We start from the raw sequence: 27,107 nt of genomic DNA, 5'->3' as shown, positions 1-27,107 counted from the left end.
GGTATTGTATTGGTCTTTACGCACAATATATGGGACGAAACAATCAAACGTGATCAACTTCTGATGTTAAATTTAATAGCTCTAAAGCTATTGCCATATATATTAACTCTAAAGCAAATGTCATATTATCTCTGGAGCTAACGCTAGTAGTTCTGGAGCTAGTGCTATTAGCTCCAGGGCTACACCATCGACCATGAGATCCTCATTGCTAGGTTGGACCAGTGGGTGGGCATCACAGGGTCAGCCCTCAATTTTTTCAGATCCTACCTCACTGACAGATCCTTTTGTGTTTCCATCAAGGATTTTAGTTCTGCAGCGACATAGCTTAAATGGGGGGTTCCGCAGGGGTCCATCCTGGGTCCCCTCCTATTCTCTCTATACCTGCTGCCACTTGGTGCTATTTTCCGGAAACACAACATACCATTTCACTTCTACGCCGACGACTGTCAAATTTACTTCCCCCTAAGACACAATGGCACATGCTCTATTCAGCCTCTGCTCGACTGCCTGGCTGACATCAGGGACTGGATGGCTTTAAACTTCTTAAGTTTCAATGAAAAGAAGTCTGAATCATGTTGTTCCCTCCCAATGACACGATCACAAACCACTGCATCGACCTTTCCACTCTAATCCTGTCAGAAAAACAAAGAGTCACTAATCTGGGAGTGATAATGGACCCTTCCCTGAAACTTAACAATCATGTAAACATGATTGTTAAATCATGCTTCTTCCACCTGAGGCAGCTGTCTAAACTGAAGCCCATATTGTCCAAAAATAACCTGGAGACAGTAATACATGCATTCATTACATCAAGGCTTGATTACTGCAATTCGCTCCTGTTTGGCATCAGTCAGACCTCCACTGCACGACTACAACTGGTCCAGAATGCAGCAGCCCAATTTTTAACCAGTACAGGCAAAAGAGAGCACATTACACCAGTTTTGGCCTCACTGCACTGGTTACAGGTTCACCTTCGAATCCAGTTCAGAATACTCCTGTAGGTCTATAAATTGCTGAACAGTGTCGCCCCCCCATCTCTCTGATTTGCTACAACCGTATGTCCCACCACGTTCCCTGAGGTCAGCGGACCAGTTGCCTCTCACAGTTCCAGGAACTCGTCTTAAGCGCAGGGGGGACAGGGCCTTCTCTGTAGCAGGACCAAGACTTTGGAACGAGTTACCTCTGCTTGTCAGACAGGCCCCCTCCCTCTCGGTTTTCAAGTCCTGTTTAGAAACTCACTATTATTCAGTAGCTTTCAACACCAGAGGATCTGTGTTTTGAACCTGTATGCTCCACACTGGTTTGTTGTCATATTTATTATCTGCATCGATTTTATGTCTATATTTTTGATTTACTTCATTTTGTATATTGCTTTGTGTGTTGCCTGTTGTTCTGTCTGTACAGCACTTTGGTTGGCCTTGTAGCTGTTTTAAGTGCTCTATAAATAAAATGGTATGGTATGGATAACACCATATATATTAACTCAAAAGCTAATGCTTATATATATATATATATATATATATATATGCATTCTGGGTAAATTATATATATATATAGATATATATAAATATAAATATATATTAGCTAATAGCTACGGAGCTAATGCTATTAATGATTAGTTATTTTTCCATTCTCCTCTCTGTTAACGTACTCTGGTTCAAATTAAAGGCTGAACGTCAGATAATGTCCAAACTTAACATTCAAGCTGAATGGAGCTCGCACCGGAGCAACCTGTCTAGATAATTTACCCAGAATGCATTGCAGCATGAATAAAATGGTGATGACCGTGTGTCATTCCTTTTATTTATTTTTTTATTATAAAAACTAAACAACCTATCGAAACGTCTCTCAACAAAAACAAGAAACTGTCCAGATGACCTGACTGAACATTGTTGGATTTTTTTACCTGGATTACCGATTATGAACCGTGATGTAAACAACCTACAGTATTTTTATGGTCTTGTTTTTATAGTTGAAGTAATTGTTTATCAAATACAATCTATTGTTCGAACTACTCGGAGAACCTTTTGAATTACAGAACGAGCACTAAATTAAGCAATAGTCTTTATACTTTGACTCAACGCTAACAGACCTTCTAATATGACTTTGGCTGCATGTTGTTACTACCAACAACAACCTATTGTTAAAGTATTTATTAATATTTTTTATGTTAAAACAGGATTTTAAATTCTCCAGGCTGCTGTGCAAGACAGTCCCTTATTATTAATGATGTCTTACTAAGATTTTTAAGCAAACTTGATGATATTCAGGTCATATTTCAAAACCAATACAGTAAATACTATAAGTTACAATCCAACTGTAATGCTGTTTTTACATGCACTAACATTAATATAATCAGTGGCAGCTGTTCATGGGCACAGTTGATCCGTCATGTTATTTGTGGGGTAAGCTGCAGCTAACATCTCTCACCTTGAACATGGCAGCTTGTGGTTCTCCGAGTTCATAGAAAGGTGGTTTACCAGTTGCCATTTCTATGATGGTGCAGCCCAGGGACCAGATGTCTGCTGGTTTTCCGTACCCCCGCGGACCCTTGTCGATAATTTCAGGAGCCATATATTGCAACGTGCCTGGAAAACAAAGAAAATATATCAACAACACTGGAACACAACTGCGTAAAAGTTACTTTTGACTTCTAGCTTTGTTTTGTGTCAGATTTAATTAAAAAAGCAGTAACTTGATGAGCACCGCCTTCTATTTTTAGGTTATTTAGGGAATAAAAATAGCCTATTTTATTGTCCCCTGTTGAGGAGCGAAAAAGGGGGAATTAGAAATACGCTCCTCGAAATACAGTGAACGTTGTGAGTGTGATAACTTAAAAAATAAACGAGATACCAACTTCCATTTTGGTGTGTGGCTTCATCTAGGTGTAACAAAGGAGCCAATTGAAAAGTGGGCTACCACGTCAAAATCCAAGATGGCTGCCACAATATGTGTCTGTGTGTGTGTGTGTGTGTGGGGGGGGGGGGGGGGGGGGGTGTAAACTTTACACCCCTATCATTTGAGGAACCTATGTTTTCTATATATAATGTTGCTTAAAAGTATACAGTGCCATGCGAAAGTATTCGGCCCCCTTGAACTTTTCAATCTTTTGCCACATTTCAGGCTTGAAACATAAAGATATCAAAATTGTAATTTTTTTGTGAAAAATCAACAACAAGTGGGACACAATCGTGAAGTGCAATGAAATTTATTGGATGTGTCAAACTTTTTTAACAAATAAAAAACTGAAAAGTGGGGCGTGCAATATTATTGGGCTCCTTTACTTTCAGAGCAGCAAACTCAGTCCAGAAGTTCAGTGAGGATCTATGAATGATCCAATGTTGTCCCAAATGACTCATGATGATAAATAGAATCCACCTGTGAGTAATCAAGTCTCCGTATAAATGCACCTACTCTGTGATAGTCTCAGGGTTCTGTTCAAAGCGCAGAGAGCATCATGAAGACCAAGGAACACACCAGGCAGGTCCGAGATACTGTTGTGGAGAAGTTTAAAGCCGGATTTGGACACAAAAAGATTTCTCAAGCTTTAACCATCCCAAGGAGCACTGTGCAAGCAATCATATTGAAAAGGAAGGAGTATCAGACCACTGCAAATCTACCAAGACCCGGCCGTCCCTCTAAACTTTCATCTGGAACAAGGAGAAGACTGATCAGAGATGCAGCCAAAAGGCCCATGATCACTCTGGATGAACTGCAGAGATCTACAGCTGAGATGGGAGAGTCTGTCCAGAGGACAACAATCAGTCGTACACTGCACAAATCTGGCCTTTATGGAAGAGTGGCAAGAAGAAAGCCATTTCTCAAAGAGCTCCATAAAAAGTGTTGTTTAAAGTTTGTCACAAGCACCTGGGAGACACCAAACATGTGGAAGAAGGTGCTCTGGTCACATGAAACCAAAATCCAACTGTTTGGCCACAATGCAAAACGATATGTTTGACGTAAAAGCAACACAGCTCATCACCCTGAACACACCATCCCCACTGTCAAACATGGTGGTGGCAGCATCATGGTCTGGACCTGCTTTTTGTCAGCAGGGACAGGGAAGATGGTCAGAATTCATGGGAAGATGGATGGGGCCAAATACAGGACCATTCTGGAAGACAACCTGTTTGAGTCTGCAAGAGACCTGAGACTGGGACGGAGATTTATCTTCCAACAAGACAATGATCCAAAACATAAAGACACATCTACAATGGAATGGTTCACAAACATATCCAGGTGTTGGAATGGCCAAGTCAAAGTCCAGTCCTGAATCCAATCGAGAATCTGTGGAAAGAGCTGAAGACTGCTGTTCACAAACGCTCTCCATCCAACCTCACTGAGCTCCAGCTGTTTTGTAGGAAGAATGGGCAGAACTTCAGTGTCTCCATGTTCAAAACTGACAGAGACAAACCCCAAGAGACTTGCAGCTGGAACTGCAGCAAAAGGCGGCGCTACAAAGTATTAACGCACGGGGACCCAATAATATTGCACGCCCCACTTTTCAGTTTTTTATTTGTTAAAAAAGTTTGACACATCCAATAAATTTCATTCCACTTCACGATTGTGTCCCACTTGTTGTTGATTCTTCACAAAAAATTCAAATTTTATATCTTTATGTTTGAAGCCTGAAATGTGGCAAAAGGTTGAAAAGTTCAAGTGGGCCGAATACTTTCGCAAGGCACTGTACAAATATAAATAAAATTACTCCCTCCACTTGCTTGGATCAGTCAATCAGCACCACCTTGAAAAAAAAAAAAAAAAAAAAAAACACCACCACCCTATCTTTCTTCTTCTACAGTGTTAACTCCTACCCACTTGAATATCTCGCACCAAAAACATAAAGGTTTATCTGCATTTCCTGTTCAATTCCAATCCAGAAAAACACTCATCTCAAACGAAACAAACATTTACTATTCAAATCCCTCAGCGGTGGGGAACGTCGGCGTTCCGCTCGTTCCCTTTAGCACGATGGACATAGCTGTATGGGTGTGTGTATGTCTGTATATATATAAATGTATATATCATGTGCACTTTAGCTTATATTACTACCTCAAAATACTTATTCAAATTCAGCCTGCTGCACCATTATATTCTACCATGTTGTTGTTCAATATCTCTCTTTAGGACATTGTAAATATTTTAATTACTTTTTCACTTTTTGGTACTTTTTTTTTGATGTACCCTTATTGCATGCTCTATTTTCATGTTGGTTTGTTCTTTGATTTTTTAGCGAGTCAAATCGGTTCTTCTCATCCTAAGCATTTCATTGTACCGTTAACCCTGTGTTAATCTTGCATATGACAAATAAACGCAACTTGACAAAACTAGAAACAAAAACCTTTCACTGCCTAGATGAGGCCCTCCGGATAGAGGGCGAAACGTCTTTCCACAAAAAAGAAACTGTCCAGATGACCTGACTGACCACTATTGGATTTTGTACCTGGATGATTGAGCATGAACTGTGATGCCTGGATGATCAAAAACCAAAGTACAGAAGGTACCGCGGATAAAACAAGCATTGTCCGTGTTTAAGGAAAAAAATGGATGTAAATATCCTAAAGCGCTTGCATTAGTTATACTCACAAATGCACTCATCTCTGAAGTGGTGACACCTCCTGAAAACAACCAATCAGGTTAGAGAGAGGTTATGACCTTGTGTAAGGAACAGCTAAGTGTGTCTAATCCCGACCCTGAAGAAACCTTTTTAGCTCCAATGAAAGGAGTCCTTTGTTCTATTCCTGACCTCCTGACTGCTTATTAGCTGTGTTAAGAAGTCTGTGCAATAAACTAAAAACAGGCACTGAGGCATTTCTTTTGGGCAGGCGTGGGCTATATGAAGGAGTAGCCCAGTTTCCTGAAAGAGCCCCACCTTTCAGGGTAAGTCCCCGTCTGCTCCAATCAGCAGTCAGATCGGTCTGACTCATGAGGCCAGACTGAGAGACCTCATGACTGACTGAGCCACACTTGGCAGCGTTTGTGTTGACATCACCGGGCCACACACCTACCTGGCCTGACCGCAGACTCAAACCCAGAGTCCCTGAACAGCAACAGCCTGCTATTTTAAAGATGTCACCCACAAGACTGGATTAACACTTGGAAACGGGGGCGGAAGGAGAACACGTTTCTGTATGAGGTTAGCAAAGTTCACTCCCCCAGTCAGTCTACTTTAAAGAATACTGGGAATGTGAGACTTCTCCATCCTGCTGAAGTGTTTTCTCATACAAGAGGGACATGAGAAGTGGGTCAGTACCTGTGAAGGTTTCGGTGCAGGGGTTAATTCCAGCCAGTCTTTTAGATGTGCCAAAATCTGATATCTTCAGGACGCCGCTGTAAGTGTTAATGAGGACATTATCACCCTGCAGATAGAAAAAAAAAAATCATCAGTGACGCTCTGATTGCTGCAGAAGTCTGGTTCTGATGATGTGAGGAGGTCGTAAACGGTTGCAAAAAGAATGAGGAGCGTCCAACCAAAACAAAGTGACTCACATTTACTCTGCTAATTATTCTGAGCACAATGCTCCAACGTTTGAATGAACAGGAAGAAGGTTACTGACCCAGATTGAGACCAGCGTTTGTCAAAGGTGAGATAAAAAAAACAGAGCGGGAGCTAAACCGATCGACCAAGAAATGTTGAAACGCCACGAGACGCCGCAGAAGAATTCACGAGTAGAAGCCGTTCGGAGGAGAAAAGCGGCACCTTGATGTCTCGGTGGGCGATCTGGTTGTCGTGCAGATATTTGAGCCCCTCCAGGATCTGCCGCGTGTAGAAGCCGATGGTGGGCTCGTTGTTTTTCAGGGGGCCCCATTTAGACCTCAGCAGCGCCGACAGACTCCCTGAACACATCGGGACAAAGTACAACGATCAGCACTCACTTTGACCCAAGATCAAACGCCGATCAATCCGTGTGTACACAAGCAGAGGAGGTTAATCATGAACCTGAAAATAGAGGATCGTCTTTTAAATCTTCATTTGGGATCGTAAAAAAATCACGAGCAATAACAACCACGCCAACGTACAAGTTAAACGCTTTGTGTTGTTTATTTTACCGTTTGTAAAGTTATACAGTCAAAACTTAACAGCAATATTTTAGTTTATTTAGCCTTTAATAAGAAAAATACTTTTTTTTTCCAAAGTCACCATGTTATTCATACATTTATAAATGTCATAGTCCCAAACTAAATATTTAATTTACAAACTAAACATACATTTATAAATGTCATATTTACAAGCTAAATATTTAGTTTACAAACTAAGTTCTTAACTTGCAAGTTAAATATTTAGTTTGTAAACTAAACATTTAGTTTAGTTTATTAACTAAATATATATAATATTTAGATGTAAATTAAATATTTAATTTCCAAGCTAAATATTTAATTTCCAAGATAAATATTTAATTTCCAAACTAAACATACATTTATAAATGTCATATTTACAAGCTAAATATTTAGTTTACAAACTAAGTTCTTAACTTGCAAGTTAATATTTAGTTTAGAAATTAAATGTTAGGCTTAGAAATTAGATATTTAGCTTGGAAATTAAAAATAACATTGTGAAAATATGACTGAAAATAAACAACTTTTTTCTTATTAAAGGCTAAATAAACTAAAAATATTGCTGTTAATTTCTGACTGTGCAACTTTACAAATGGCACCCTATAGTTTTAACTGATTTTATTTGAACGTGAGCCGTCAGGTTGTTTTATAAAGGGTGAGCTCAGGAGTCTCACCTCCTGGAACCTGTTCCATGAAGATCTTTATGAAGCCGTTTTCGCTGATGGAGCCCAGGTACTGGACAATGTTCTTGTGCTTCAAGTGTTTGTGAAGGGCGATTTCCTCGTGAAGCGGCTGAGAGTATCTGAGTTAAAAAAAAAAAAAGGAAATTCTTGAAAACAGAACTAAGTCAAAAAGAATCACCAGTTACTTTTGAATAGTTTATTTTATTTTTATTTTTGCTTGAAATGCCAATATCTACTCCCGTTGACCTAAAAAACAGATTTAACTAAAATTTGGATTAATTTATTTTTCTTTTTCTTTCGGCTGCTCCCTTCTTCAGGGGTTGCCACAGCAAACCAACTCGCATGAAGACTTGGCAATTGTTTTTACGCTGGATGCTACGGTGGCTGTGAGGTGTAAATGAACAACATTTGAAAAAACAGAACTACATTTGAAAAAACGGAATTACATTAAGCCAAAGCGGAAGTGGCCAAAGTGGACGTGGCCAAAGCAGAAGTGGCAGAAGTGGAAGTGGCTGAAGCAGAATTGGCTGGAATCGCATTTGAAAAAACTGAATTACATTTGAAAAAATGGAATTGCATTTGAAAGAAACAGAATTTCATTAAGCCAAAGCAGAAGTGGCAGAAGCGGAAGTGGCTGAAGCAGAATTGGCCAGAATCGCATTTGAAAAACCTGAATTACATTAGAAAAAAATGGAATTGCATTTGAAAAAAACAGAATTCCATTAAAACAAAACGGAAGTGGCCGAAGCGGAAGTGGCTGGAATCACATTTGAAAGAAACGGAATTACACTAAGCCAAAGCGGAAGTGGTGTTATTATTTTCCAAATGTAACTCCGTTTTTCAAATGTTGTGTTTTTGTTCTTTTTGTTGCATTTTTTTAAAATGTAATTCTGTTTTTTGAAATGTTGTTCATTTACACCTCACGGCCACTGTAGGATGTCCTTCTTGACGCAACCACAGACCACAGGGATACCACAGCCCTCTGTGCGGAGCAGAGAGCTGACATCTAGGGCGCCCGGGGGGAGCAGATGGTGGGGGTTAAGGGACTTGCTCAAGGGCCCAGGGTGGAGGCAGGTGTGGGCCCTCCACCTTTTCCAACCACATTTTAAAGTTATCAGTTCAGAGAGTTGAACTGGTGACCTTACAATCACAGGGTTGCCTTCTCTAACCTCTGCGCCACCACTACGACTTTACATGTTGAATCTTATGGTCGTGAGCCGACATCTGAACCCTCTGTCACAAAACAGACTAACATTTTATCTAAGTGTTTAAGGAGATGTTTTTTTAACTTTACAAGCTCATCATGTTATAAAACTAATAACAGAACGAAAATACTCTAAATATGTATTTTCTTTATAACTAGCTGGAAGAAGTTCAGCTGGCATAAGATGCTTTAAAATAAAGTATCACATCTGTTCTACATAAATAAATCTATTGTGGCAGTAGTTTTGTTGACTGATCAAATGTTGCCCAATGGTTAAAAAGCAGGTGTGGGCGTTTCCAGTTAACTCAAAGTATCTCGCTAACGGATCAAAAGGTAAAAAGTTTTCAGATTATTGTGACAGAAGAATAAAACAGACTCAAAAATATTTAAATTGGTGACATTTGGACCACTGAACTTGGGTTGTTTTTAAATTTAAAAACATATTGAGATGTTCACTGTTCCATAAAGTGATTTATTTATTAGCTACAAGGTGTTATGACTTTGAACTAGCTAAACACACAAAAAAAGAGAAATTGAAAGAAAGCAAGAAAGAAAGAAAGAGAAATTTAATTTTCAGTTGAGATTTTACAAGTTAAGTATTAAAAGCAACAAAACACGAGGAGACGCTAAATGAAGCAAAATGGCAGCTGAAAGGATCAGAGCAGTAGCTAAAAACTACAAACTAAATGAAGCAGAAAAGGAGGTAAAAGCAGGAAAATAGATGCCGACGTTAAAACGATCAAAGCTGTAGCTAAAAGTTAAAACCAAGAGAATGGTTGCGAAGAGCTAAATTTAGCAAAACGGTAGCTCAAAATTCAATGGAGCAGAACAGTAGCTAAAAGTCTAAAATGGCTAAATAGTTGCTATAAGAACCACGTGACAGAATGGTAGCTAAAATAAAGAAAAGAGCAGAACAATGACTAAAATTAGCAAATCAGATTCTAATGTTTACAGAATTACAGCTAAAAGTAGCAAAATAGATGTTGCAGCTAAAATTATCAAACTGTAGCTAAAATCCAAAAGTGGAAAAAAACTGCAGCTAAAAGCTAAAAACAGCAGAATGGTTGCAAAAATTAACAGAAGCTAAAAGACAAAAGCGGCTAAGCAGTAGCTAGAAATGAAAAGTGGCATAATGTTAGCTAAAAGTAAAAAGAAGCTAAACAAAATGGAGCAATGCTAAAGCAGAGTTGACGTCATCTCAATGAATTTCTTGGGGGATTTTTTATTTTATTTTAAAGTTAAATATTTAAAAATATATAACATTTACAAAAACCCAAAGTCACAGCAGCCATCTGTTGAACGAGCTGAACTTTTTGATACTAGAACGATAAAAAAAAAACCCACAAAGCTGGGGAGTAGTTTGGATGTAAAAATAAACTGTAAACAGAGGAACCACAACGCTGACTCAGCGTTCACACTGACTGAACACCTGGCTCCAGGTGTGTAACCTGCTGGGTAGAGCTGGTTTTACAGAGATGTCACTGTGCTTTTTCCTTGAAGTGACAGAAGGAGGAAAAATATAACCAAGCACCTAAAAACGACTCAGCCGAGTCAGAAGAGAGAACGGCTCCTGGTATCTGAGCAGAACAAAGGGTCCCTGTGTGTTGAAGGAACGCCTGTCAGCCATTTCTCCTCGCGCTCGGCTCCCTGCATGAATCACCCCGTCTCCACATTTCAGCCCTCCTATGAATTATTCACACAGAATTCTGCACATTCTTCGCAGCCGAGCGGCGACTTTCTGATGTGACTACTGGAACAAAGTGTGGCAACAGAGTCGTCTCGGCCCGGGAGAGCCTCGCAGTCTCAGATGAGGAGGTGGAACTCGGAGGGGGCGAGCACTCGGGAGTGGAGACAGTGATGGGAGTAAAGGAGCTCTTTACAAACAGTCAGCCAAGCAGCTTGCTGAAAGCCAGACACCACCAGGGACACTGCTAATCCCTTTTTTTTTTTTTTTTTTTGGCACTCAGTTGGAGAAAGGCAGCACTTTTCCTAGTGGTTCTGAACGAGATCAGACTTTTAACAGCCGAGACACTTGTTCACGTTCAGAACACAACTCAGGTTCTGCTTACAGAGCAACAACAGAAGTGTCAGAGCTGCTGAAATGTCAAACGTCTCGAGGGTGGCCGCACACAGACACAGCTCTTTCTATAAACATGAACCCATAGCACCAAGTCAGACATTTAGATATTTTGTAAGCAAATATGACATTTGAGTTTAATTTAGGCACTACAGCACAAGTCTTTACAGCATCCCTTGCTGGGAAAGCAGCAAACTAAAATACAAAGAGACATTTGGGAAATAAATATTCTGCTTCTGACCTGCAGTCTCGCTCTGGTATTTCTTTGATGGCCAGTCGGACCTGGTTGCTGAGGTCTCGGCCGGCGTACACGACTCCGAACGTGCCCTTTCCCAGGATCACCCTCTCGCCGTGTTCATCGTACTCGTAGTCATACTGCAGAGACAAAACAAACATTGCTGATTCACTCGGACCACAGGTGATGTGTGAATGAAGCTCACGTTTATATTTGTTGTGGAGCTCAGGGCTAGAAGGGGATGTTGGGTGTAAACAGCCAAATAACTGCCCAGCGGTGACGGGTCACACACCGGTGCCGACGACCATGCAGATAAAAACCTCCGTTAGGCTGCAATATTCGTGTCAGCAGCTAACTAACCCTGAAGTAAACCAAACATCCATCGTGATGATCCAGAATTCGCAAAACTGTTTTTAATTTCTTCATATTTTGACGTTTAACTGCTTCAACATAATCTGTAATGTTAGCTTTTAGCTACTAGTCTGCTATTTTTAGCTAGCATTGTGCAACTTTTAGCCTTAAGATGTAGCCTTTTTCTATGCTATTAGCTAGCCTTTTGCTTTATTTAACTAGTATTTTCCTCGTTTTTGCTTATATTTAGCCTATCGCTACTTTTAGCTACTATTCAGTTATTTGTGGCCTCTAGTTGGCTTTTTGCTACATTTCATTAGCCTTTTGATACTTTTAGCTTGAAGCTAGCCCTCTAACAAGGTTGAGTCAGCTCCTCTGGACAGGTTCTATTCTGATGAAACGTCTCAACGTCTGTTGAGGTCTCAGTCTCTGATAGAGGACATTTGCAAACTGAGGTGTACTGCAAACCCACCCACACAGACCAGTATTTGCAGTTTGACTCCCATCACCCTTTGGAGCACAAGTTAGGAGTCATCAGGACTCTGTACCACAGAGCAGACAGCGTCCCCACTAGCTCAGGAGCCAGGCAGAAGGAGAAATCCCACACAAGACAGGCTCTAGAGCAATGTGGATATCCTAACTGGGCCTTCCTGAAAGCAGAGAAGAAACCCAAACAGGACTCCAGTCAGCCATCAGGTGAAAAGGAGGAACCCAGACCCAGACCAGTGGTCATTCCATATGTTGAGGGAGTATCAGAGAAACTGAGACGTTTATTTTCTAAACATAATGTCCCAGTGGCTTTTAAACCCCAAAATACATTACGGCAAAGACTGGTTCATCCCAAAGATCCAGTCCCCGGCACAAACAGAGTAATATTGTGTATGTTGTTCAGTGTCAGGAGGGTGATCAGTCTTACATTGGGGAAACTAAACAGCCACTGGCCAAAAGGATGGCCCAGCACAGAAGATCAACATCATCAGGCCAGAACTCTGTGGTCTACACTCATCTCCAGGCCAGCGGTCACTCTTTCAAGGATGAAGATGTTCACGTCCTGGACAGAGAGGAACGATGGTTTGAGAGAGGAGTAAAGGAGGCCATCTTTGTGAAAAGAAATCGTCCATCATTAAACAGGGGTGGAGGCCTCCGGGGTCAACTGTCCCCCTCTTACAATGCTGTGATTGCTAGTATCACTCAGCCCTCTGTGAATAGTAAACAGCCATAAGGGCATTAACGATCCATCGTTAGGCTGATGGTCCTCCTTTTCCATGTGAACAACTAGTTTCGGCCCCTTGGAGCAGCCCGTTTCCACAAACAAGGTGGTCCCATAAACCGAGCTGAGTGGGGTTGATACAAACAGTGGGGAGGCCCTTAACTGGTGCTGTGTTGTGCGGAGCCGAAGAGAGATGAGGCAGTGGCAAAGCGCCATATGCAAAGGTGCAATTTAGGACTGTTGATTGTAGCTCCTCAGACTGAAGAAGTCTTTTGGATAAAAGACGTAACGTTTAAACAAAAAATCCACCCAGAGGATCTGACTCTACCTGGCTTAGATTTATCTACCTGGATTATTGCGCATGAATCAGGAGACTTCAAGCTAGACTTTTTTCATTTTCTACCCTTTTGCTACCATTTTTCCACTTTTAACTTAGCTTGTTGCTACTTTTTGCTTTTTAAAATTTTAGCTTTTATTGCAGTACTGCTAAATTTAGCTGGTGCATTGCTACTTTAACTTTTAGTCAGCTGATTTCTAGTTTTAGCAAGACATTTGTTACATCTAGCTTCTTGCTACTTTTAACTTTTACCTAATGTTTTGCTACATGTAGCTAACTTTTTGCCATTTTGTCTCAGCTAGCGTTTTGCATCTTTTAGTTTTAGTGTTCTGTTTCATTTAGCTTTAAGAAATAACTTTCAGCTTCTTTAGCTGATTGCAGCCGTCATCAGGTGCTGCGTGTTTACATTCGACAGAAAATAAAGATTCTCTAGTTGTTTGCACCACTGTACAGAACATAATTTCATTTTTGTTTTACTACAAAATGAGTGAATACATAATTTATATTTTACAAATTGAAATTAATATTAAAGTAAATCTTCATATATTGAATCAGAATCAGCTTTATTAACAATGTACCAAAATACAGTGAGATTATGTTTGTACAGTTGTCTAAAAGATGGGCAGAGCACACGTTGCTGCTGCTATTGGAGCACGGCCCCTTATCCTGATAAGATGTTGGTCAGCCGGCACAGTTCTGATAAGCCTTCACAGAAGTTCTCTGGGGGGGCTGGGGGGTGTTTTGCGATAGACTAAGCTTTTCCTTAGTTTACACACATCCCAGGAGAAATTTTATGTCGGCCTGTTTTCGAGGCCAAACGTGGGAGTCAGATTCAGATAAGCTACAACTGTTGATTTTTTTCAGGCAGACTGTTTTTTCTCATCAGCCTTGAGTTCTGCTGGTACTTTTGATCCAAAATGGCCAGATTTGGGGGCATTCCACTGGTCCGTGCTTACGAGCCTCCTCCAAGGTTTTCTCCAACATGCTGGTGAGTTCCAGAAGCCGCAGTGGCCTGCGGTTCTTACAAATCGCTTCCATCTTACGGTTTAGCTCGTAAATCAGCTGATTTTGAGTACTCGAAGCTCGAACCAAACCTTCACACAGACTCGGCAGTTTTGCCATGGCTGAAACTGCTGCCGTCGTCTTCAGACTGTATTTTATTTTATGCATTTATTCACATTTATTTTATAGTTCTGTGTAAAATTAACTGGTCTCAGTGAGTCTGGGCACTGATTTCAAAATAATCCAGTTAATATTTACAGCCCAGAAAACTGTTCTCTAACAAACACACTCCTGTTTGTTTCTCAATATAATCTTTATTTCGTTAACCTTGATCCTAACAAACCTCCATGAAAAGAAACAGGCTCAGTTTCACCACTAAAAGTTTAGTAAACAGATGTTAGATTGCAGGTTGTAACTAAGTGTCCCTCATTTCAGACTGATTAGAGCTGCAGAAAAACAAACAAGAAAACTGTTAGAAATTCGATCTGTTGCACGCTGAGTCGAAGAGGGTGCGGCAGCATTCTGCTTAACAAGCTTTTCTTTTCCAGCAGCTTCGGTAGAAAAAACAGGTGAGCACACCAGCAGGTGTCAAAACGCACAAACAGAAATCTGGGCTTCATCCCAGCAGGTTCCCGCTCATTTCTACACATTTGCAGCTGCGCTTCCGTTCAGTCGTCGTGATGGAAAACCATCATGGACTGAATCAGAAAAATCTGGGTGGAACATTCGATGAGCAAAAAAAAAAGCAGCTCGTTATTAAATAAGAATTATCTGTTTGAAGAGATTTTTTTAACTCCCTTTGATGAAAATAGAACACTTCCTGTGACCTTTAAAAGGTGACAAAGTGCACTACTGAACATGAAAAGGATGAAGATAAAAATGTGACATTTTTACTGTCTCTTAATCAAAATTAGGCCCCAACATGAAATCTGAAGTGAAGATGGCATCAAGTGGCTTCATTTTGTCTCATCATCTTCTGTCGCTAATCCGTGGTTGTGTCGTAGACGTAACAGGTCCAGGAGAGAAACCCATACATCCCACTCCCCAGCTCCTTCTGGGTGACCCCAAGGTGTTTCCAGGCCAGAGAAGACGTATAATCCCTCCAGCAAGTCCTGTGTCTTCTCCAGGGCCTCTTTCCAATGGGACGTTCCCAGAAACCCCCCAAAGGGAGGCATGCTAATCAGAAGCACGAACCACCTCAGCAGACGCCTTTTGATGTACAGGAGCAGCAACTCTAATCTGAGCGCCTCACCCCGTCTCTAAGGCTGAACCCAGCCACCCTACGAAGGAAGCTCATTATAGCTGCTTGGATCTCGTTCTTTAAGTCATGATCCAAACCTCATGACCGCAGGTGAGGGTTGGAACTAGGCCTGTTACGATAATACATTTTGCTGGGCGATTAATTGTCTCAGAAATTATTGTGATAAACGATAATATTGTTTGAAATTTGACAATAATTAGAAATTATTGTCAAATTTAAGAAGAAATGTTGGTTAATTTGTTTTGAGTCTAGTACCTTTTTTTGACCACCAGATGCCAGTATAAGACAGTTTGAACCGAAGGATGGATAGTGAGGGAGCGAGCAGCGTGTAAGAAAAATGGGAGGGAGGCCCCATGACGTGACATGGTCTGGCTCTCCTTCCTTTTATTTGGTTCTCAAAATGGCGGACGCTCAGTGTGGTTTGAGCTCTTTAGCATAGCATTTTTCACACAAAGCTTTTAATTAAAAAAAAAAATCAGTAAACTAGTTCTCAGCTTATTTTGCAGCAGAAAACAACGTTTTACATGAAGGCACGGGTTTCCACCATGAATTTTGGAGCTTCGACAAGACAGAGGTTTTTTTCCCCCCCGAGGTCAGCCTGTTAGCCTAGCTCATAGCTTAGCTTCTCAGCTTAGCTGCTTTTAATGATCCAAAAATGCGATTTTGGACGATTAAAACTGATTTTAAAGAGAAAAGAGAAAGGGAGGGGTCAGTGAAGAGCACCGGAGTGGAGCCTTCTGTCATCCAGTGTCTTCAGAAGAAAGAGAGAGACATGAAGAAACAATAAAGCCGATTAATAGAAATGAGGTTGATAATTTTATTTTATCACGCGATTAATTGATTTATTGTTTATTGTGACAGGCCTAGTTGGAACGCAGACTGACTAGAAAATTAAGAGTTTTGCTTTTTGACTCAACAAATTGTTCACCATAAGCAACCAAACGACACCCTCATTACTGAGGACGAGGTCCTGATTCATCGATCCATCTGTGGCTCTATCCTACCATCACTCATGAACAGGAGGTGAAGATATTTAAACTCCTCCACCAGAAGACCCCCCCCCCCCCCCCCCCCCCACCACCCACCCTGACCTGGAGGGAGCATTCCGTCTGCTCAGGGCCAAATTACAGAAGTTAACTTTATTTTTATCTGAACGTTTCCATATTTGGACAGATCTTCTCCCAGTTGGCGGAATCGTCTGGCCTCCTGCACAGAATGTTTGATCGAGTCGACGCCAGCTGTTCAATCGACCCAACAGTCTTGGTTTCAGTAAAGACACGAGCGTTTCTGTTCTTGGTGTAAATAATCACGCTTAAACCCCTTCAAAAACAAACAAACGAAGTAAAAACAAGACAAAAGACAACGTTTCATATTCAGGCGAAACAAAGGCCATTGTGAGTTCATATCTGTCTCACCTCTAAGACGTCGGTGTCACTCTCTCCTTCTTCTGGACCCTTCCAGGCTTCCTCTGTTATACTGTTCACCAGATCACAGAACCTGATGGAGACAAGTCCGGTCAGACTCAAAATGCAGATTACTTCCTGTTAGCCTTAAAAAATACAGCGTTGTTTGAAACTATGTGGTCAGTTGCAGGTTTTTAATTACAGTGAATTTAATTTTCTAAACGGAAGAATAACACGTAAAAACACCAACGGAACAGAACCAAACGGTCCATTTTTCCATCCATCCATCCATCCATTATCTTTACCCGATTATTTCATTTTGGGTCACGGGGGTCGCTGGTGCCCATGTCCAGCAATCACTGTGCGAGGGGCGGGGTACACCCTGGACGGGTCTCCAGTCCATCACAGGGACACACAGAGACAAACGAGACAAACAACCATTCACTCTCTCACTCACACCTAGGGACAATTTAGAGTTACCAATCAGCCTAACATGCATGTTTTTGGACTGTGGGAGGAAACCGGAGTACCCGGAGAAAACCCATGCATGCACGGAGAGAACATGCAAACTCCACCCAGAAAGGCCCCTGGACCGGGGTTTGAACCAGGGACCTGTTCGCTGAGAGGCAGCAGCTCTACCAGTTGCGCCACCGTGCTGCCCGGTCCATTTTTCCATTGTGCCTTTTTAACCTGACTGAGATGCTTGGGAACATTTTTAACAACGGGCTTCACACAAACACAAATATCTCCAGCAGGAGCTGTCGGTGCTCGACCAGCATTTTACTCTCAGCCGCACACCGACTGACCCATCTAGCGATGCAACGTAAAGTACAGGTGTGATTTGTTACCACCCGCTGTCACCAAAGGTTGGTAATCATGTTAATTGCCTGTGTCTGTGTTCATTTGCCTGTTGGCAAAAAAAATTCACAAAAAGGCACATTGTTCCCGTTACAAAAATCCATTTCTGAGTAGGAGGAAAGCTGCAAGAGCAAATGTAAACACTGAACAAAACAATCGTGTCAGGTAATAATTAAAAATGTTCTGATTGAACAACTTCAGAATCAATACGCACATGCTAACATATAGCATCCATTTTTTTTTGTAAACGCAGCGTGTGGTGTGGTGTCTAGGCCTGTTACGATAACAAATTTTGCTGGGCGATTAATCGTCTCAGAAATTATTGCGATAAACGATAACATTGTTTGAAATTTGACAATAATTAGTAATTATTGTCAAATTTAAGAAGAAATGTTGGTTAATTTGTTTTGCTTGTAGTACCTTTTTTGACCACCAGATGGCAGTATAAGACTGTTTGAACTGAAGGATGGCTAGCGAGGGAGCGAGCAGCGTGTCTCTTTAAGAAAAATGGGAGGGAGGCCCCTTGACATGACATGGACTGTTTCTCTTTCCTTTTTTTAGTTCTCAAAATGGCGGATGCTCGGTGTGGTTTGAGCTCTTCAGCATAGCATTTTTCACACAAAGATTAAAATTAAAAAAAAAAAATCAGTAAACAAGTTCTCAGCTTCTTTTTGCTGAGACAAACAACTTTTTAGACGAAGGCGCGGGTTTCAACAGTGGTAAGAGCACCAGAGCTGAGCCTTTGGTCATCCAGTGTCTTCAGTAGAAAGAGACAGGAAGAAACGATGAAGCCGATAAATGAAAACGAGGTCGATCATTTTAATTTATCATGCGATTAATTGATTTATTGATCATCACGACAGGCCTACATGGACATAAAAAGAACTCTGTTCAAACTTTATGTCCACTGAATTTGATCGGTCATCATACAATTAAAATTGATTTAAATCTTTATTTTTTCTGAGGCATGTAATCCAGAGCCCAGACACGCACATATAAACGTTTAAGTTTTAAACGTCAGAACTATTTTAAGATAAACTCCTCCAGATTTGGCAAACGCTGAAGATGACTGAACACATCATTGCACAATGCCGTTGAGCCGCTGATCCAGTCCAGACAGGGTCACAGTGTGTTTACACACACACTCCTCACATGATGCATACCGTGACCTTCACCGGCTGCGCTGCACACAAGCTGTGAATTAACACAGCATCATCGCGCCTGCAGGTGTTCACTCGCTCCTTCCTACCTCCCATATTCCTCTCTTTTCTTTACCCCTCTTTTCTCGCCGTCACTCCTGAGCAAACGAGAGCAGCATAATGGCAGCGGCAGGCGTGACACTTCAGATACTGGCACAGGAAGCCTCAGACGAGAGTCACAAGCCGCTGCTTCAAAGAGCAGCTGGCAGAGAACGCGACGGCGCTCAAATTAAAGGTGAGCTCGTGTCGACGGGAAACGGAAATTTCCCACGAAGACGCAGAGCTTGAAAGCATTTAAGATGGGCGAAGACAAATAAAGGAGATGCATGAAACTGTATGCGTGAGTATCATCGGCTGCAGAGATGTTTGCAGCACATCCAGGGTAAAAGACACCAGATTAGCTGTTACATCATCAAAACGGACAAAACTGTAGAGGATCCTATGCAGGCATGCAAGTAGTCTATCAGTGTGACCGTTCTGTGTGCATGAACCGGACAAACAAGTCCCCGTCGCTGAAGGTTTTAAATAGTGAATGTTTGTAGTAGTTGAGTGTTTTTCTGTTCTGGAATTGAACAGGGATAGTAAACCTTGACATTTTTGGTCTAAGATATATAAGTTTGCAGGAGTTACAGAGTTAAAGAAAGTTTTTTTTTTCTTGTCCGAGGCGATGCAGAGTGATGGAGCCGGACGAGTGGAGGGAGCCAGGGGGTGGTCCGAGGTGGCCTTGGCCACCACAGATTAATCTTCAGCCACCACAATCATTTGAGGAAACTATACTTTTAAGCAATCTAATCTAATTCAATTCAGTTTATTTATATAGCACCAAGTCACAACAGAGGTCATCTCAGGGCACTGAACAGAAACAGTCACGTATGTAAAAAGGAAGTTCATAGCATTAATCATCCATCTAAGGAAGCCAGCCGATAGATAACTTCTACTAATTGGCTTCTTCATAAAAGTTCTAAAAGAAACTAGAAAAAAAAGTTTGTTTTTTTTAATTTACTGAAGCAGTATATTTAAAGTCTAATTAATCAGTACATGCAAACACATTAAATCAACTTCATGACGACTTAACATGTTCTTTGTTATTTAAAAACGGATATTTTTTTTGCAGCATGGATCTGACTTTTCTGTGGTTACATAAATCCAAGAACACGTTAATATTCCCTTTATTTTATTGTTTTAGTTTTGAAAATATAAAAACTAGAACAAAGTTTCCTCAGATGATTTGGGTTTGCATATACATGGTGGTGGCCATCTTGAATTTTGACATGGCAACTCAATTTCCAACAGGAACATTTCTTACACCTTGATGCACCCACACACCAAAATGGAAGTTGGTATCTCACTTATTTTTCAAGTCATCCAGCTCACAAGACGAACTGACGGACAGAGGGAGGGCGTTTCCAATTCCACTCGTGGCTCCATGACAGGAAACAAAAAGAGCCTTCAGGTTTTACATTAGTTTTGTGCTTTTTAATTTAAATTCTTTTTACTTTTAAACAGATTTATTGACTTTTAATTTTCTCTATTGCGTTTATTAAACCCCACAGAAAGGGAAAAGGAGGGCGACAATGTTTTTGCCCGTATCCATTTATACGTCTGTCTGTGACCAAAATGCCTCATGAGCCGCCCGATGAATTTTGATGAAACTCTCAGAAAATAATCATTAGATGCACATTTTTAGAGTTAACCTCAGCCAAGATGGCCACCACACCTGGTCAACATCAGCAAACACAAAAAGGACTAAAGCTGTCTTTCTTACCGATACAGAGGTACAATTTGATGTACTACAGCATATTTTAATGATCAATTTTAGATTAAAACAGAGCTATTCAACAAAACTAGGTTACCTTTTTAAATTTGTTCATTTTATTGCATTGAATCATAAATGCAATAAACAGAACCCAACCCCAGAAACAAACAAAAAAGTTTTTTTTAATTGAAGTGGGACTGACTAAAGTCACTCGTGGGCCAGAAGTGGCCCGCGGGCCACCAGTTCATTAGCCCTGGATTAAAACATTGCACTCTTTTAATTTTACTAATAAAAGTATATGTCATTATCTTGTATTAATACAAAGTTTTCTTTAAGGCAAGACCGTGGTTATGTTTTTGGGCTGCATATAGAAGGAGGTTTTACTCAAAAATATCTGCTCTGCAGCTCATTTAAACAAAACAAAGTGAAACAATTCATTTTAGAAACCACAACATTTCCAGTATTTCTGTTTTGAAACTAGAAAATTGAACTAACCTGGAGTAAACCTCGAGCAAGCTGTTGTAACGTGTAAATATGTCTTTTAGAGAAAAGCTCCAGCAGCTGATTCATGCTCGGGCTGCAGCTGCAGAGCTTCTCTGTTCTCTCCAACATAACTCTTTCTCCATGTGTCTATACACACTTAATAAATCTGATACCATTTTAAGCCTAACCTCAAATTATCAGGCGGTTTATCTAAAGATGTTCATTTTAAAGTGACAGGAGAGGGCAGCCGAGCAACTGTAATCCCATTACAGAAAGATTTATTATATTAACTTGGTGCTAAAAACATCAGACAGAGGCATCATTACTCGGGTAAGGAAGAGAGCGACCAACCTTTTGCAGTGCATCTCTGTGCAGAAATAGATCTGGAAGTCCTCTGCATTGTGAAGGACGTAGAGGAAGGCGCTGCGTTCATCAAACTTGGAGATGCTGAGGAGGAAAAATCCAGTTAGTTGAGTTCTAATCACATATCTGATGACATCGACTATGAAACATTGGGCTTTTCTGGACGTGCCCCATACTTCAGGATGTGCACTCAACTGGAACACACATTAGTGATACATCTACAGTAATCATGCCCTGCTGCATCGAGGCGCTGCTGCATTTATTGGTTCATTCAAATCAAGCAATGCTAAATTCTGCACGACAGACAGTAACGTGGAACTTTAACCCAGTGGTTTGAGCTCTCGTCCATTTCTAAGCGTGCCGAGGCCAGATCTGATGAACCAGGCTGTCCGTTAGCCTGCAGAGCTGCTATTGTGTCCTGCTGACTGTCTGCAGGCTGAGTGGGCACAGAGAATGACTTGTTCCCTAGCAACATGTGAGCACAACCCTCCACTTCTCTCCGATCAGACACTGAACTCCTCTGAGGGCCGTGGAAAAAAAAAAAAAAGACAAAGACATCATAAAATCTGTCCACGGTGGGTTTGAACGTCTGGAGCTGTGGGATTAGAAGTGATGGTGAAATATAAATAATACAACCTGAAAGTTAATGTTTTTATACATGTGCATGCATTAAACACGATTTATTTATACATCCATTTTAAATTCAATTAACATAAATTTATTGCATTTGTCTGGAAAATTTGTTCTGTTTTGCATTTGTTTTGGGGAAATGTTCATGTTTTGGGGTTACGTATAGAAGGAGTGGGAAAAATACGCTTTTTCAAACTAGTATTAAAAATAGTGAACCGTACCTTTTGGGCTATAAGGCGCAATATCAATGAACGGGTCTGTTTTCATACAGAAGGAACACCGGATTATAAGGTGCATTAAATGAAACTAAAACGTTTTGACAGATTTTTGAGCACTGTGTACATAAAATCAGTTTGAGGTCAGTACGCACAACCAGAATTACTATATTTTCCGCCGCACACGTCACACCGCCCTATAAGTTGCATCAGTTCAAATATGTCTAATAAAATGGAAAAATAAATAAATGTCGCTTCGCTGTCTACGTCGCATCTATTGTGCGTCACCGCTGACGTGTGGCGTTTGTTACGCATCACCGCTGACAACCCGGAAATGTGGGCCAAACCTGGAAATGTGGGCCAAACCCAGAAATGTGGGCCAAACCCAGAAATGTGGGCCAAACCCAGAAATGTGGGCCAAACCCAGAAATGTGGGCCAAACCCAGAAATGTGGGCCAAACCCAGAAATGTGGGCCAAACCCAGAAAAGTTCCCCAAAAAATTCATATCATGAAAACTTTCCTCAAGAGCAGAGACGGCTGCTGTTTTCCTTCTGTGCTGAAATTTATCCAAATAAGACGTGACAAAGGAGATAAATGTAATTAAATGTATCAAAGTTTTCATTCGCCCATGCTCCAACCCTTGGCTGAATTTGATCAAATGATTCTTGGCAGCGACGCCACTTGGAATTTGGCCTTACTGAAAAGAATTAGACGACCATACAATGATGCACATTTTGCCACCACTGCAAAGAACAATTGTGTGATTAATTTTTCATTCAGCTCATGTTTTGTCTTTATCGCCTGCTGCCAAGAGGCAAAGGCCAACAAAGTCAGAGCCAACCCAATTCAAGATGGCTGCCACAGTCAACTGACCTTAAAAATACACACAAGCGGTACGTCGATGTCCCATCACTGAGGGATTTGAATAGTGAATGTTTTGTAGTTTTCAATATGAGTGTTTTTCTGGACTGGAACTGAACAGGGAATGAAAGCAAACCTAAATGTTTTTAATGCAAGATATTCCAGCGGGTCGGAGTTACACTATGGAGAAGAACACCAAGTGTTTTATTGTTTTTTGCTTACCCTGGGCACAGAGTGATGAATCCCTGTGACTGGAGGGAGCAATTTTATCCGCCACCAGGTGCAATGGAGCATCCAGGGGGTGGTCAGAGGTGGCTATGGCCCCTATAGCTTAATTTTCAGCCACCACAATCATTTGTGAAACTATACTTTGATATAAAAACTAGAAAACATAGTTTCTTCAAATGATAGGGGTGGCCAGTTTACATATATATATATGGCTGTGTCCATATTGAATTTGATGTGGCAATCCAGTTTTGGATGGTGACCTTTCTTACACCTAGAGGCAGGCACACACTAAAGTAGAAATCTGCATTTCACTTATTTTTCAAGATATCCAGCTCACAAGACAGATGTCAGAGATAAAACACAAGTGGCTCTAACTCAGCTGCTTTTACTGATGTTGATATAAAATTTGATGTTGTAGTAGTCAAGAGAATATCTTGTATTAATAATATTATCAAGGAGTAACTTAAATAAGAGTCTAAAACACTGGTGTGAAAGGCAGCGGGTGATATGCATTCACTTAAGGAATGCCAGACCTTTTCTTCTTTTTGTTTCTCCACCAAGACAGAAAATTACTCGTACAGCATCAAAACAACCTCCAGCTGACAACTTTTTGGTATATCCTTAAAATATAAAGCACAATAAATAAATTTAAAAAATAGTTAATTTAAAAGAGTTTTAAATCAAAGACACTGACCTGACACCTCGGACAGACTTGGCACTGAAGTTCCACTCATGTAGCCCCTTGTTCTGCAAATAATGACGAAAATCAAATGTTTTGGTGAGATTTTCAACAAGTGTTTGGTTTTTAATGTAGCGCACGACTACGTTGCAGATGTTTTATTATGAGCTATGTTTTCCTTTGTTCTTCTTCAAATATCTTGCCATCTTCTCTTAAAAATCACCTGGCGTCATTGGTATAAGAAGCATTGGTAATTTGGGGGGACACAATGGTGGTGGGGGTCTGGGGCTCCTCCCCCAGAAAAATATGAATAAAGTAGATGCCATTTCCCGCAGTCTGGTGTATTTTAACGGGTTGTTAAATATTTACGTTTACCTACATATGTAAACACTTGAGTCAATAACTATTTTAGAGAGCAACAAGAAGTAGCCTGACCAACAGCTCCCCTTGTGTGAATAGAGCATGCTCCGCTTCTCTCAAGCATCCATAGCGCTAAGCTAGCGGCGCACAATAAAAACGTGCTAGCTAAGATACTACAGACGTCGCACTCCGCTTCTCTCATGCATCCTAACCCCCCCACAACCCAAGTCAATAACTGCCAGCACTAATGAAGCACTAAGCTAGTCCGCAACACAGAGGTGTCTCCCCCTTCTCCCCCTACCCTGTCCACAAAAACCCATCAGAGATGAGCATCTGCCAAACCAAGTGATCCAGGGGGAAAAAGCATGTGGTGAGTTGTTATAGTTAACCAAAAAAAATCGGAGTGGACTTTTAGTGGTTTGAGTATTTTCCTATTAATCAAGTGGAATGGATTTGTTAAAGAAATAGAAACAATGCTGGGTGAACTAATATTTCATGGTAAATGTGGGGGTAGGGGGTCCAAATTAGTATTTTTTTTTATGTGAGGGGGGCACCTTCCCATCACATATAATTGTTGCGACGCTATGCCTGATGTTCTTCTTTTTTTACCCACAGCCTTGACTCTCAGATTTATTTATTTATTAACTTTTATTTAACCAGGCAAATCCCACTGAGAGCTCCTTTTTGCAAGGGAGGCCTGAGCCTCAAGGCAGCCTAACATGCATGTTTTTGATCTGTGGGAGGTAACCGGAGTACCCGGAGAAAACCCACGCAAGCACGAGAAGAACATGCAAGCTTCACACAGAAAGACCCCAGGTCCAACCGAGGATTGAACCCAGGACCTTCTTGCTGTGAGGCAATAGTGCTAACCACTGAGCCATCGTGCTGCCACTAGATTGTCTTCCATGTCACATTTCTTTTGGATATATTCAGATTTCTTTTCTGTAACTCAGTAATAGGTTTGCCTCTTCCACTAACACCTCCAATTCCATCACTTCAAAGTTCATTTTGCGTTTGCGGTGCTCACCCAAACTTTCCATGGTAAAAACCAGTAGCGCACAAAACCCTCATTTAAATGAGGCGGTCTCCACCACTTTTACACTTGTTGCCAATTGCGCCCAGGTTCGTAGCAAATCATGCGTAACGTGCACAACAACAGCGCGTGCAGTCTGTTAGAGTGAACGCGCAACTAAGCGCCTGCTATTTGGGATTTTAGTGAATCAAGCTCTTAGTGTGGTTAAGATATTGTCAAAGTCTTCTCTTCCTGTTGAAATAATACAGTTCACTCACAAAAAGAACAAAGCACTAAAATCAGGAGGAATATAAAAACTAAAGTTAGTAAAGAAAGGTCGAAGGTTATCTAGAGTAAACAGCGTGTGAGTAGAGCAGTTAAACATGCACCTTGTCATCAGGAGCAACATGCCAGATGGACACAGTGTTGTCGTCCACGTCTTTGTTTATGGACAAATAAGAAGGCTGGTAAACTTTAGTCGGCTCCAAAATCAACACCTGCAGAGCAGATTGAGATTCTCACAAACATTTTATTCACTCTGTTCAAACTCAGTGGAGTCATTTAGGTGTTTTAGCGTTGCTCACAGGAAATCGGACGGAGGAGACGTCTTTTTTCGTCGCCTCCACCAAGAAGTCCATCCAGAAATCGACCAGCTCTTGTTTGGGTGCTGGCGGCTCGGCGCTGGGCTTTTTAAAGTGCTGGTAGATCAAGATGGTCTCCACCAGCGAGTTCAGATACCTGAAGCCGACCAGAAAACCAGGGGGAAACAACCAAATAAAGATGGATAAATATTGATTTTACATCTCATCAAACGGCAGACAGTCCCCATTCAACCACATAACGTAGACGGAGTAGATCCTGCTGACGAGTTTTTATGGACTGTATGGTAAAAGGACTCTACTTTCTATCTTCTCAAGACACTCAAAGCTCTTTACAACACAATCTGTGCCCTCATTTACCCATTCATACAGCACTCTACTAGATCTCTACAAAGCTAATTGAACAAATAATTCTAAAGAGACTAATCAGTGATTTATCACATTCATGCACCGATGGGACACATCAGAGGCGATGAAGGGTTCAGTGTCTTGCCCAGGGACACTAAGGCATGTGACTGCTGGTGGATTAGAACCCCCAACTCTTGCATTGGAGGATGACTGCTCTAACCACTCAGCCACAGCTGCCCAGTTTATCAGATAAAGACTTTTCCATGTTCTTACCAGATGGGCGCTTTGAGCTTGAAGAGTTTCTCAGAGGCCTGGATGACTCTGGTGTTCTCACAGGCCAGTATGCTGGCACCCAAGAAGAAGCCCACGTCCCAGTAACTCTGCAGCTTGTCCAGACTGCCTTTTTTACCAAGCAGGCTGCTCAGTTTAACACCTAGAAAGAAAAAAAAATAAGACAAGCAATGACAAAGTCTTTAATCCTGCAGGAAAACACTGTTTTTTTATTTGGCATTAAGCTGTAGGCAAGTCAGACCAAACTTGAGGAAAAAAGACAGGAAAGGTTGAGAAATTGTTCTATATTAAAGGTGCAGTGTTACAATGGTTCCAATTGTATCTGTGCAACACTAGTTTTGGTGGTAATGTTGGTAATAACAAAAAAGGTTGAATCATGTCATCTGGACTTCGTTTTTTTGTTAA

General features: G+C 41.0%; 1 protein-coding gene across 1 annotated transcript in view; it reads right to left on the bottom strand.

Annotated features, from left to right (window-relative positions):
- map3k5 (mitogen-activated protein kinase kinase kinase 5) overlaps positions 1-27,107 on the bottom strand; it is a 107,801-nt gene that overhangs the window by 18,643 nt on the left and 62,051 nt on the right. Inside the window, exons 9-19 of the mRNA XM_037685930.1 lie at positions 26,685-26,844; positions 26,049-26,202; positions 25,854-25,961; positions 24,108-24,160; positions 21,467-21,562; positions 16,832-16,913; positions 11,262-11,395; positions 7,731-7,858; positions 6,701-6,837; positions 6,254-6,359; positions 2,431-2,588 (exon numbers count right to left, since the gene is read on the bottom strand). Of these exons, the coding sequence (XP_037541858.1) occupies positions 2,431-2,588; positions 6,254-6,359; positions 6,701-6,837; positions 7,731-7,858; positions 11,262-11,395; positions 16,832-16,913; positions 21,467-21,562; positions 24,108-24,160; positions 25,854-25,961; positions 26,049-26,202; positions 26,685-26,844 (1,316 nt within the window). The remainder of the gene's footprint in view (positions 1-2,430; positions 2,589-6,253; positions 6,360-6,700; positions 6,838-7,730; positions 7,859-11,261; positions 11,396-16,831; positions 16,914-21,466; positions 21,563-24,107; positions 24,161-25,853; positions 25,962-26,048; positions 26,203-26,684; positions 26,845-27,107) is intronic.

The sequence above is a fragment of the Nematolebias whitei genome, chromosome 12 (genome assembly GCF_014905685.2).
Source record: "Nematolebias whitei isolate Nwh7 chromosome 12, NemWhi1, whole genome shotgun sequence".
Lineage (NCBI taxonomy): Eukaryota > Metazoa > Chordata > Actinopteri > Cyprinodontiformes > Rivulidae > Nematolebias > Nematolebias whitei.
The sequence above is the reverse complement of the archived record's forward strand: the minus strand, read 5'-3'. Positions and strand labels throughout refer to the sequence as shown.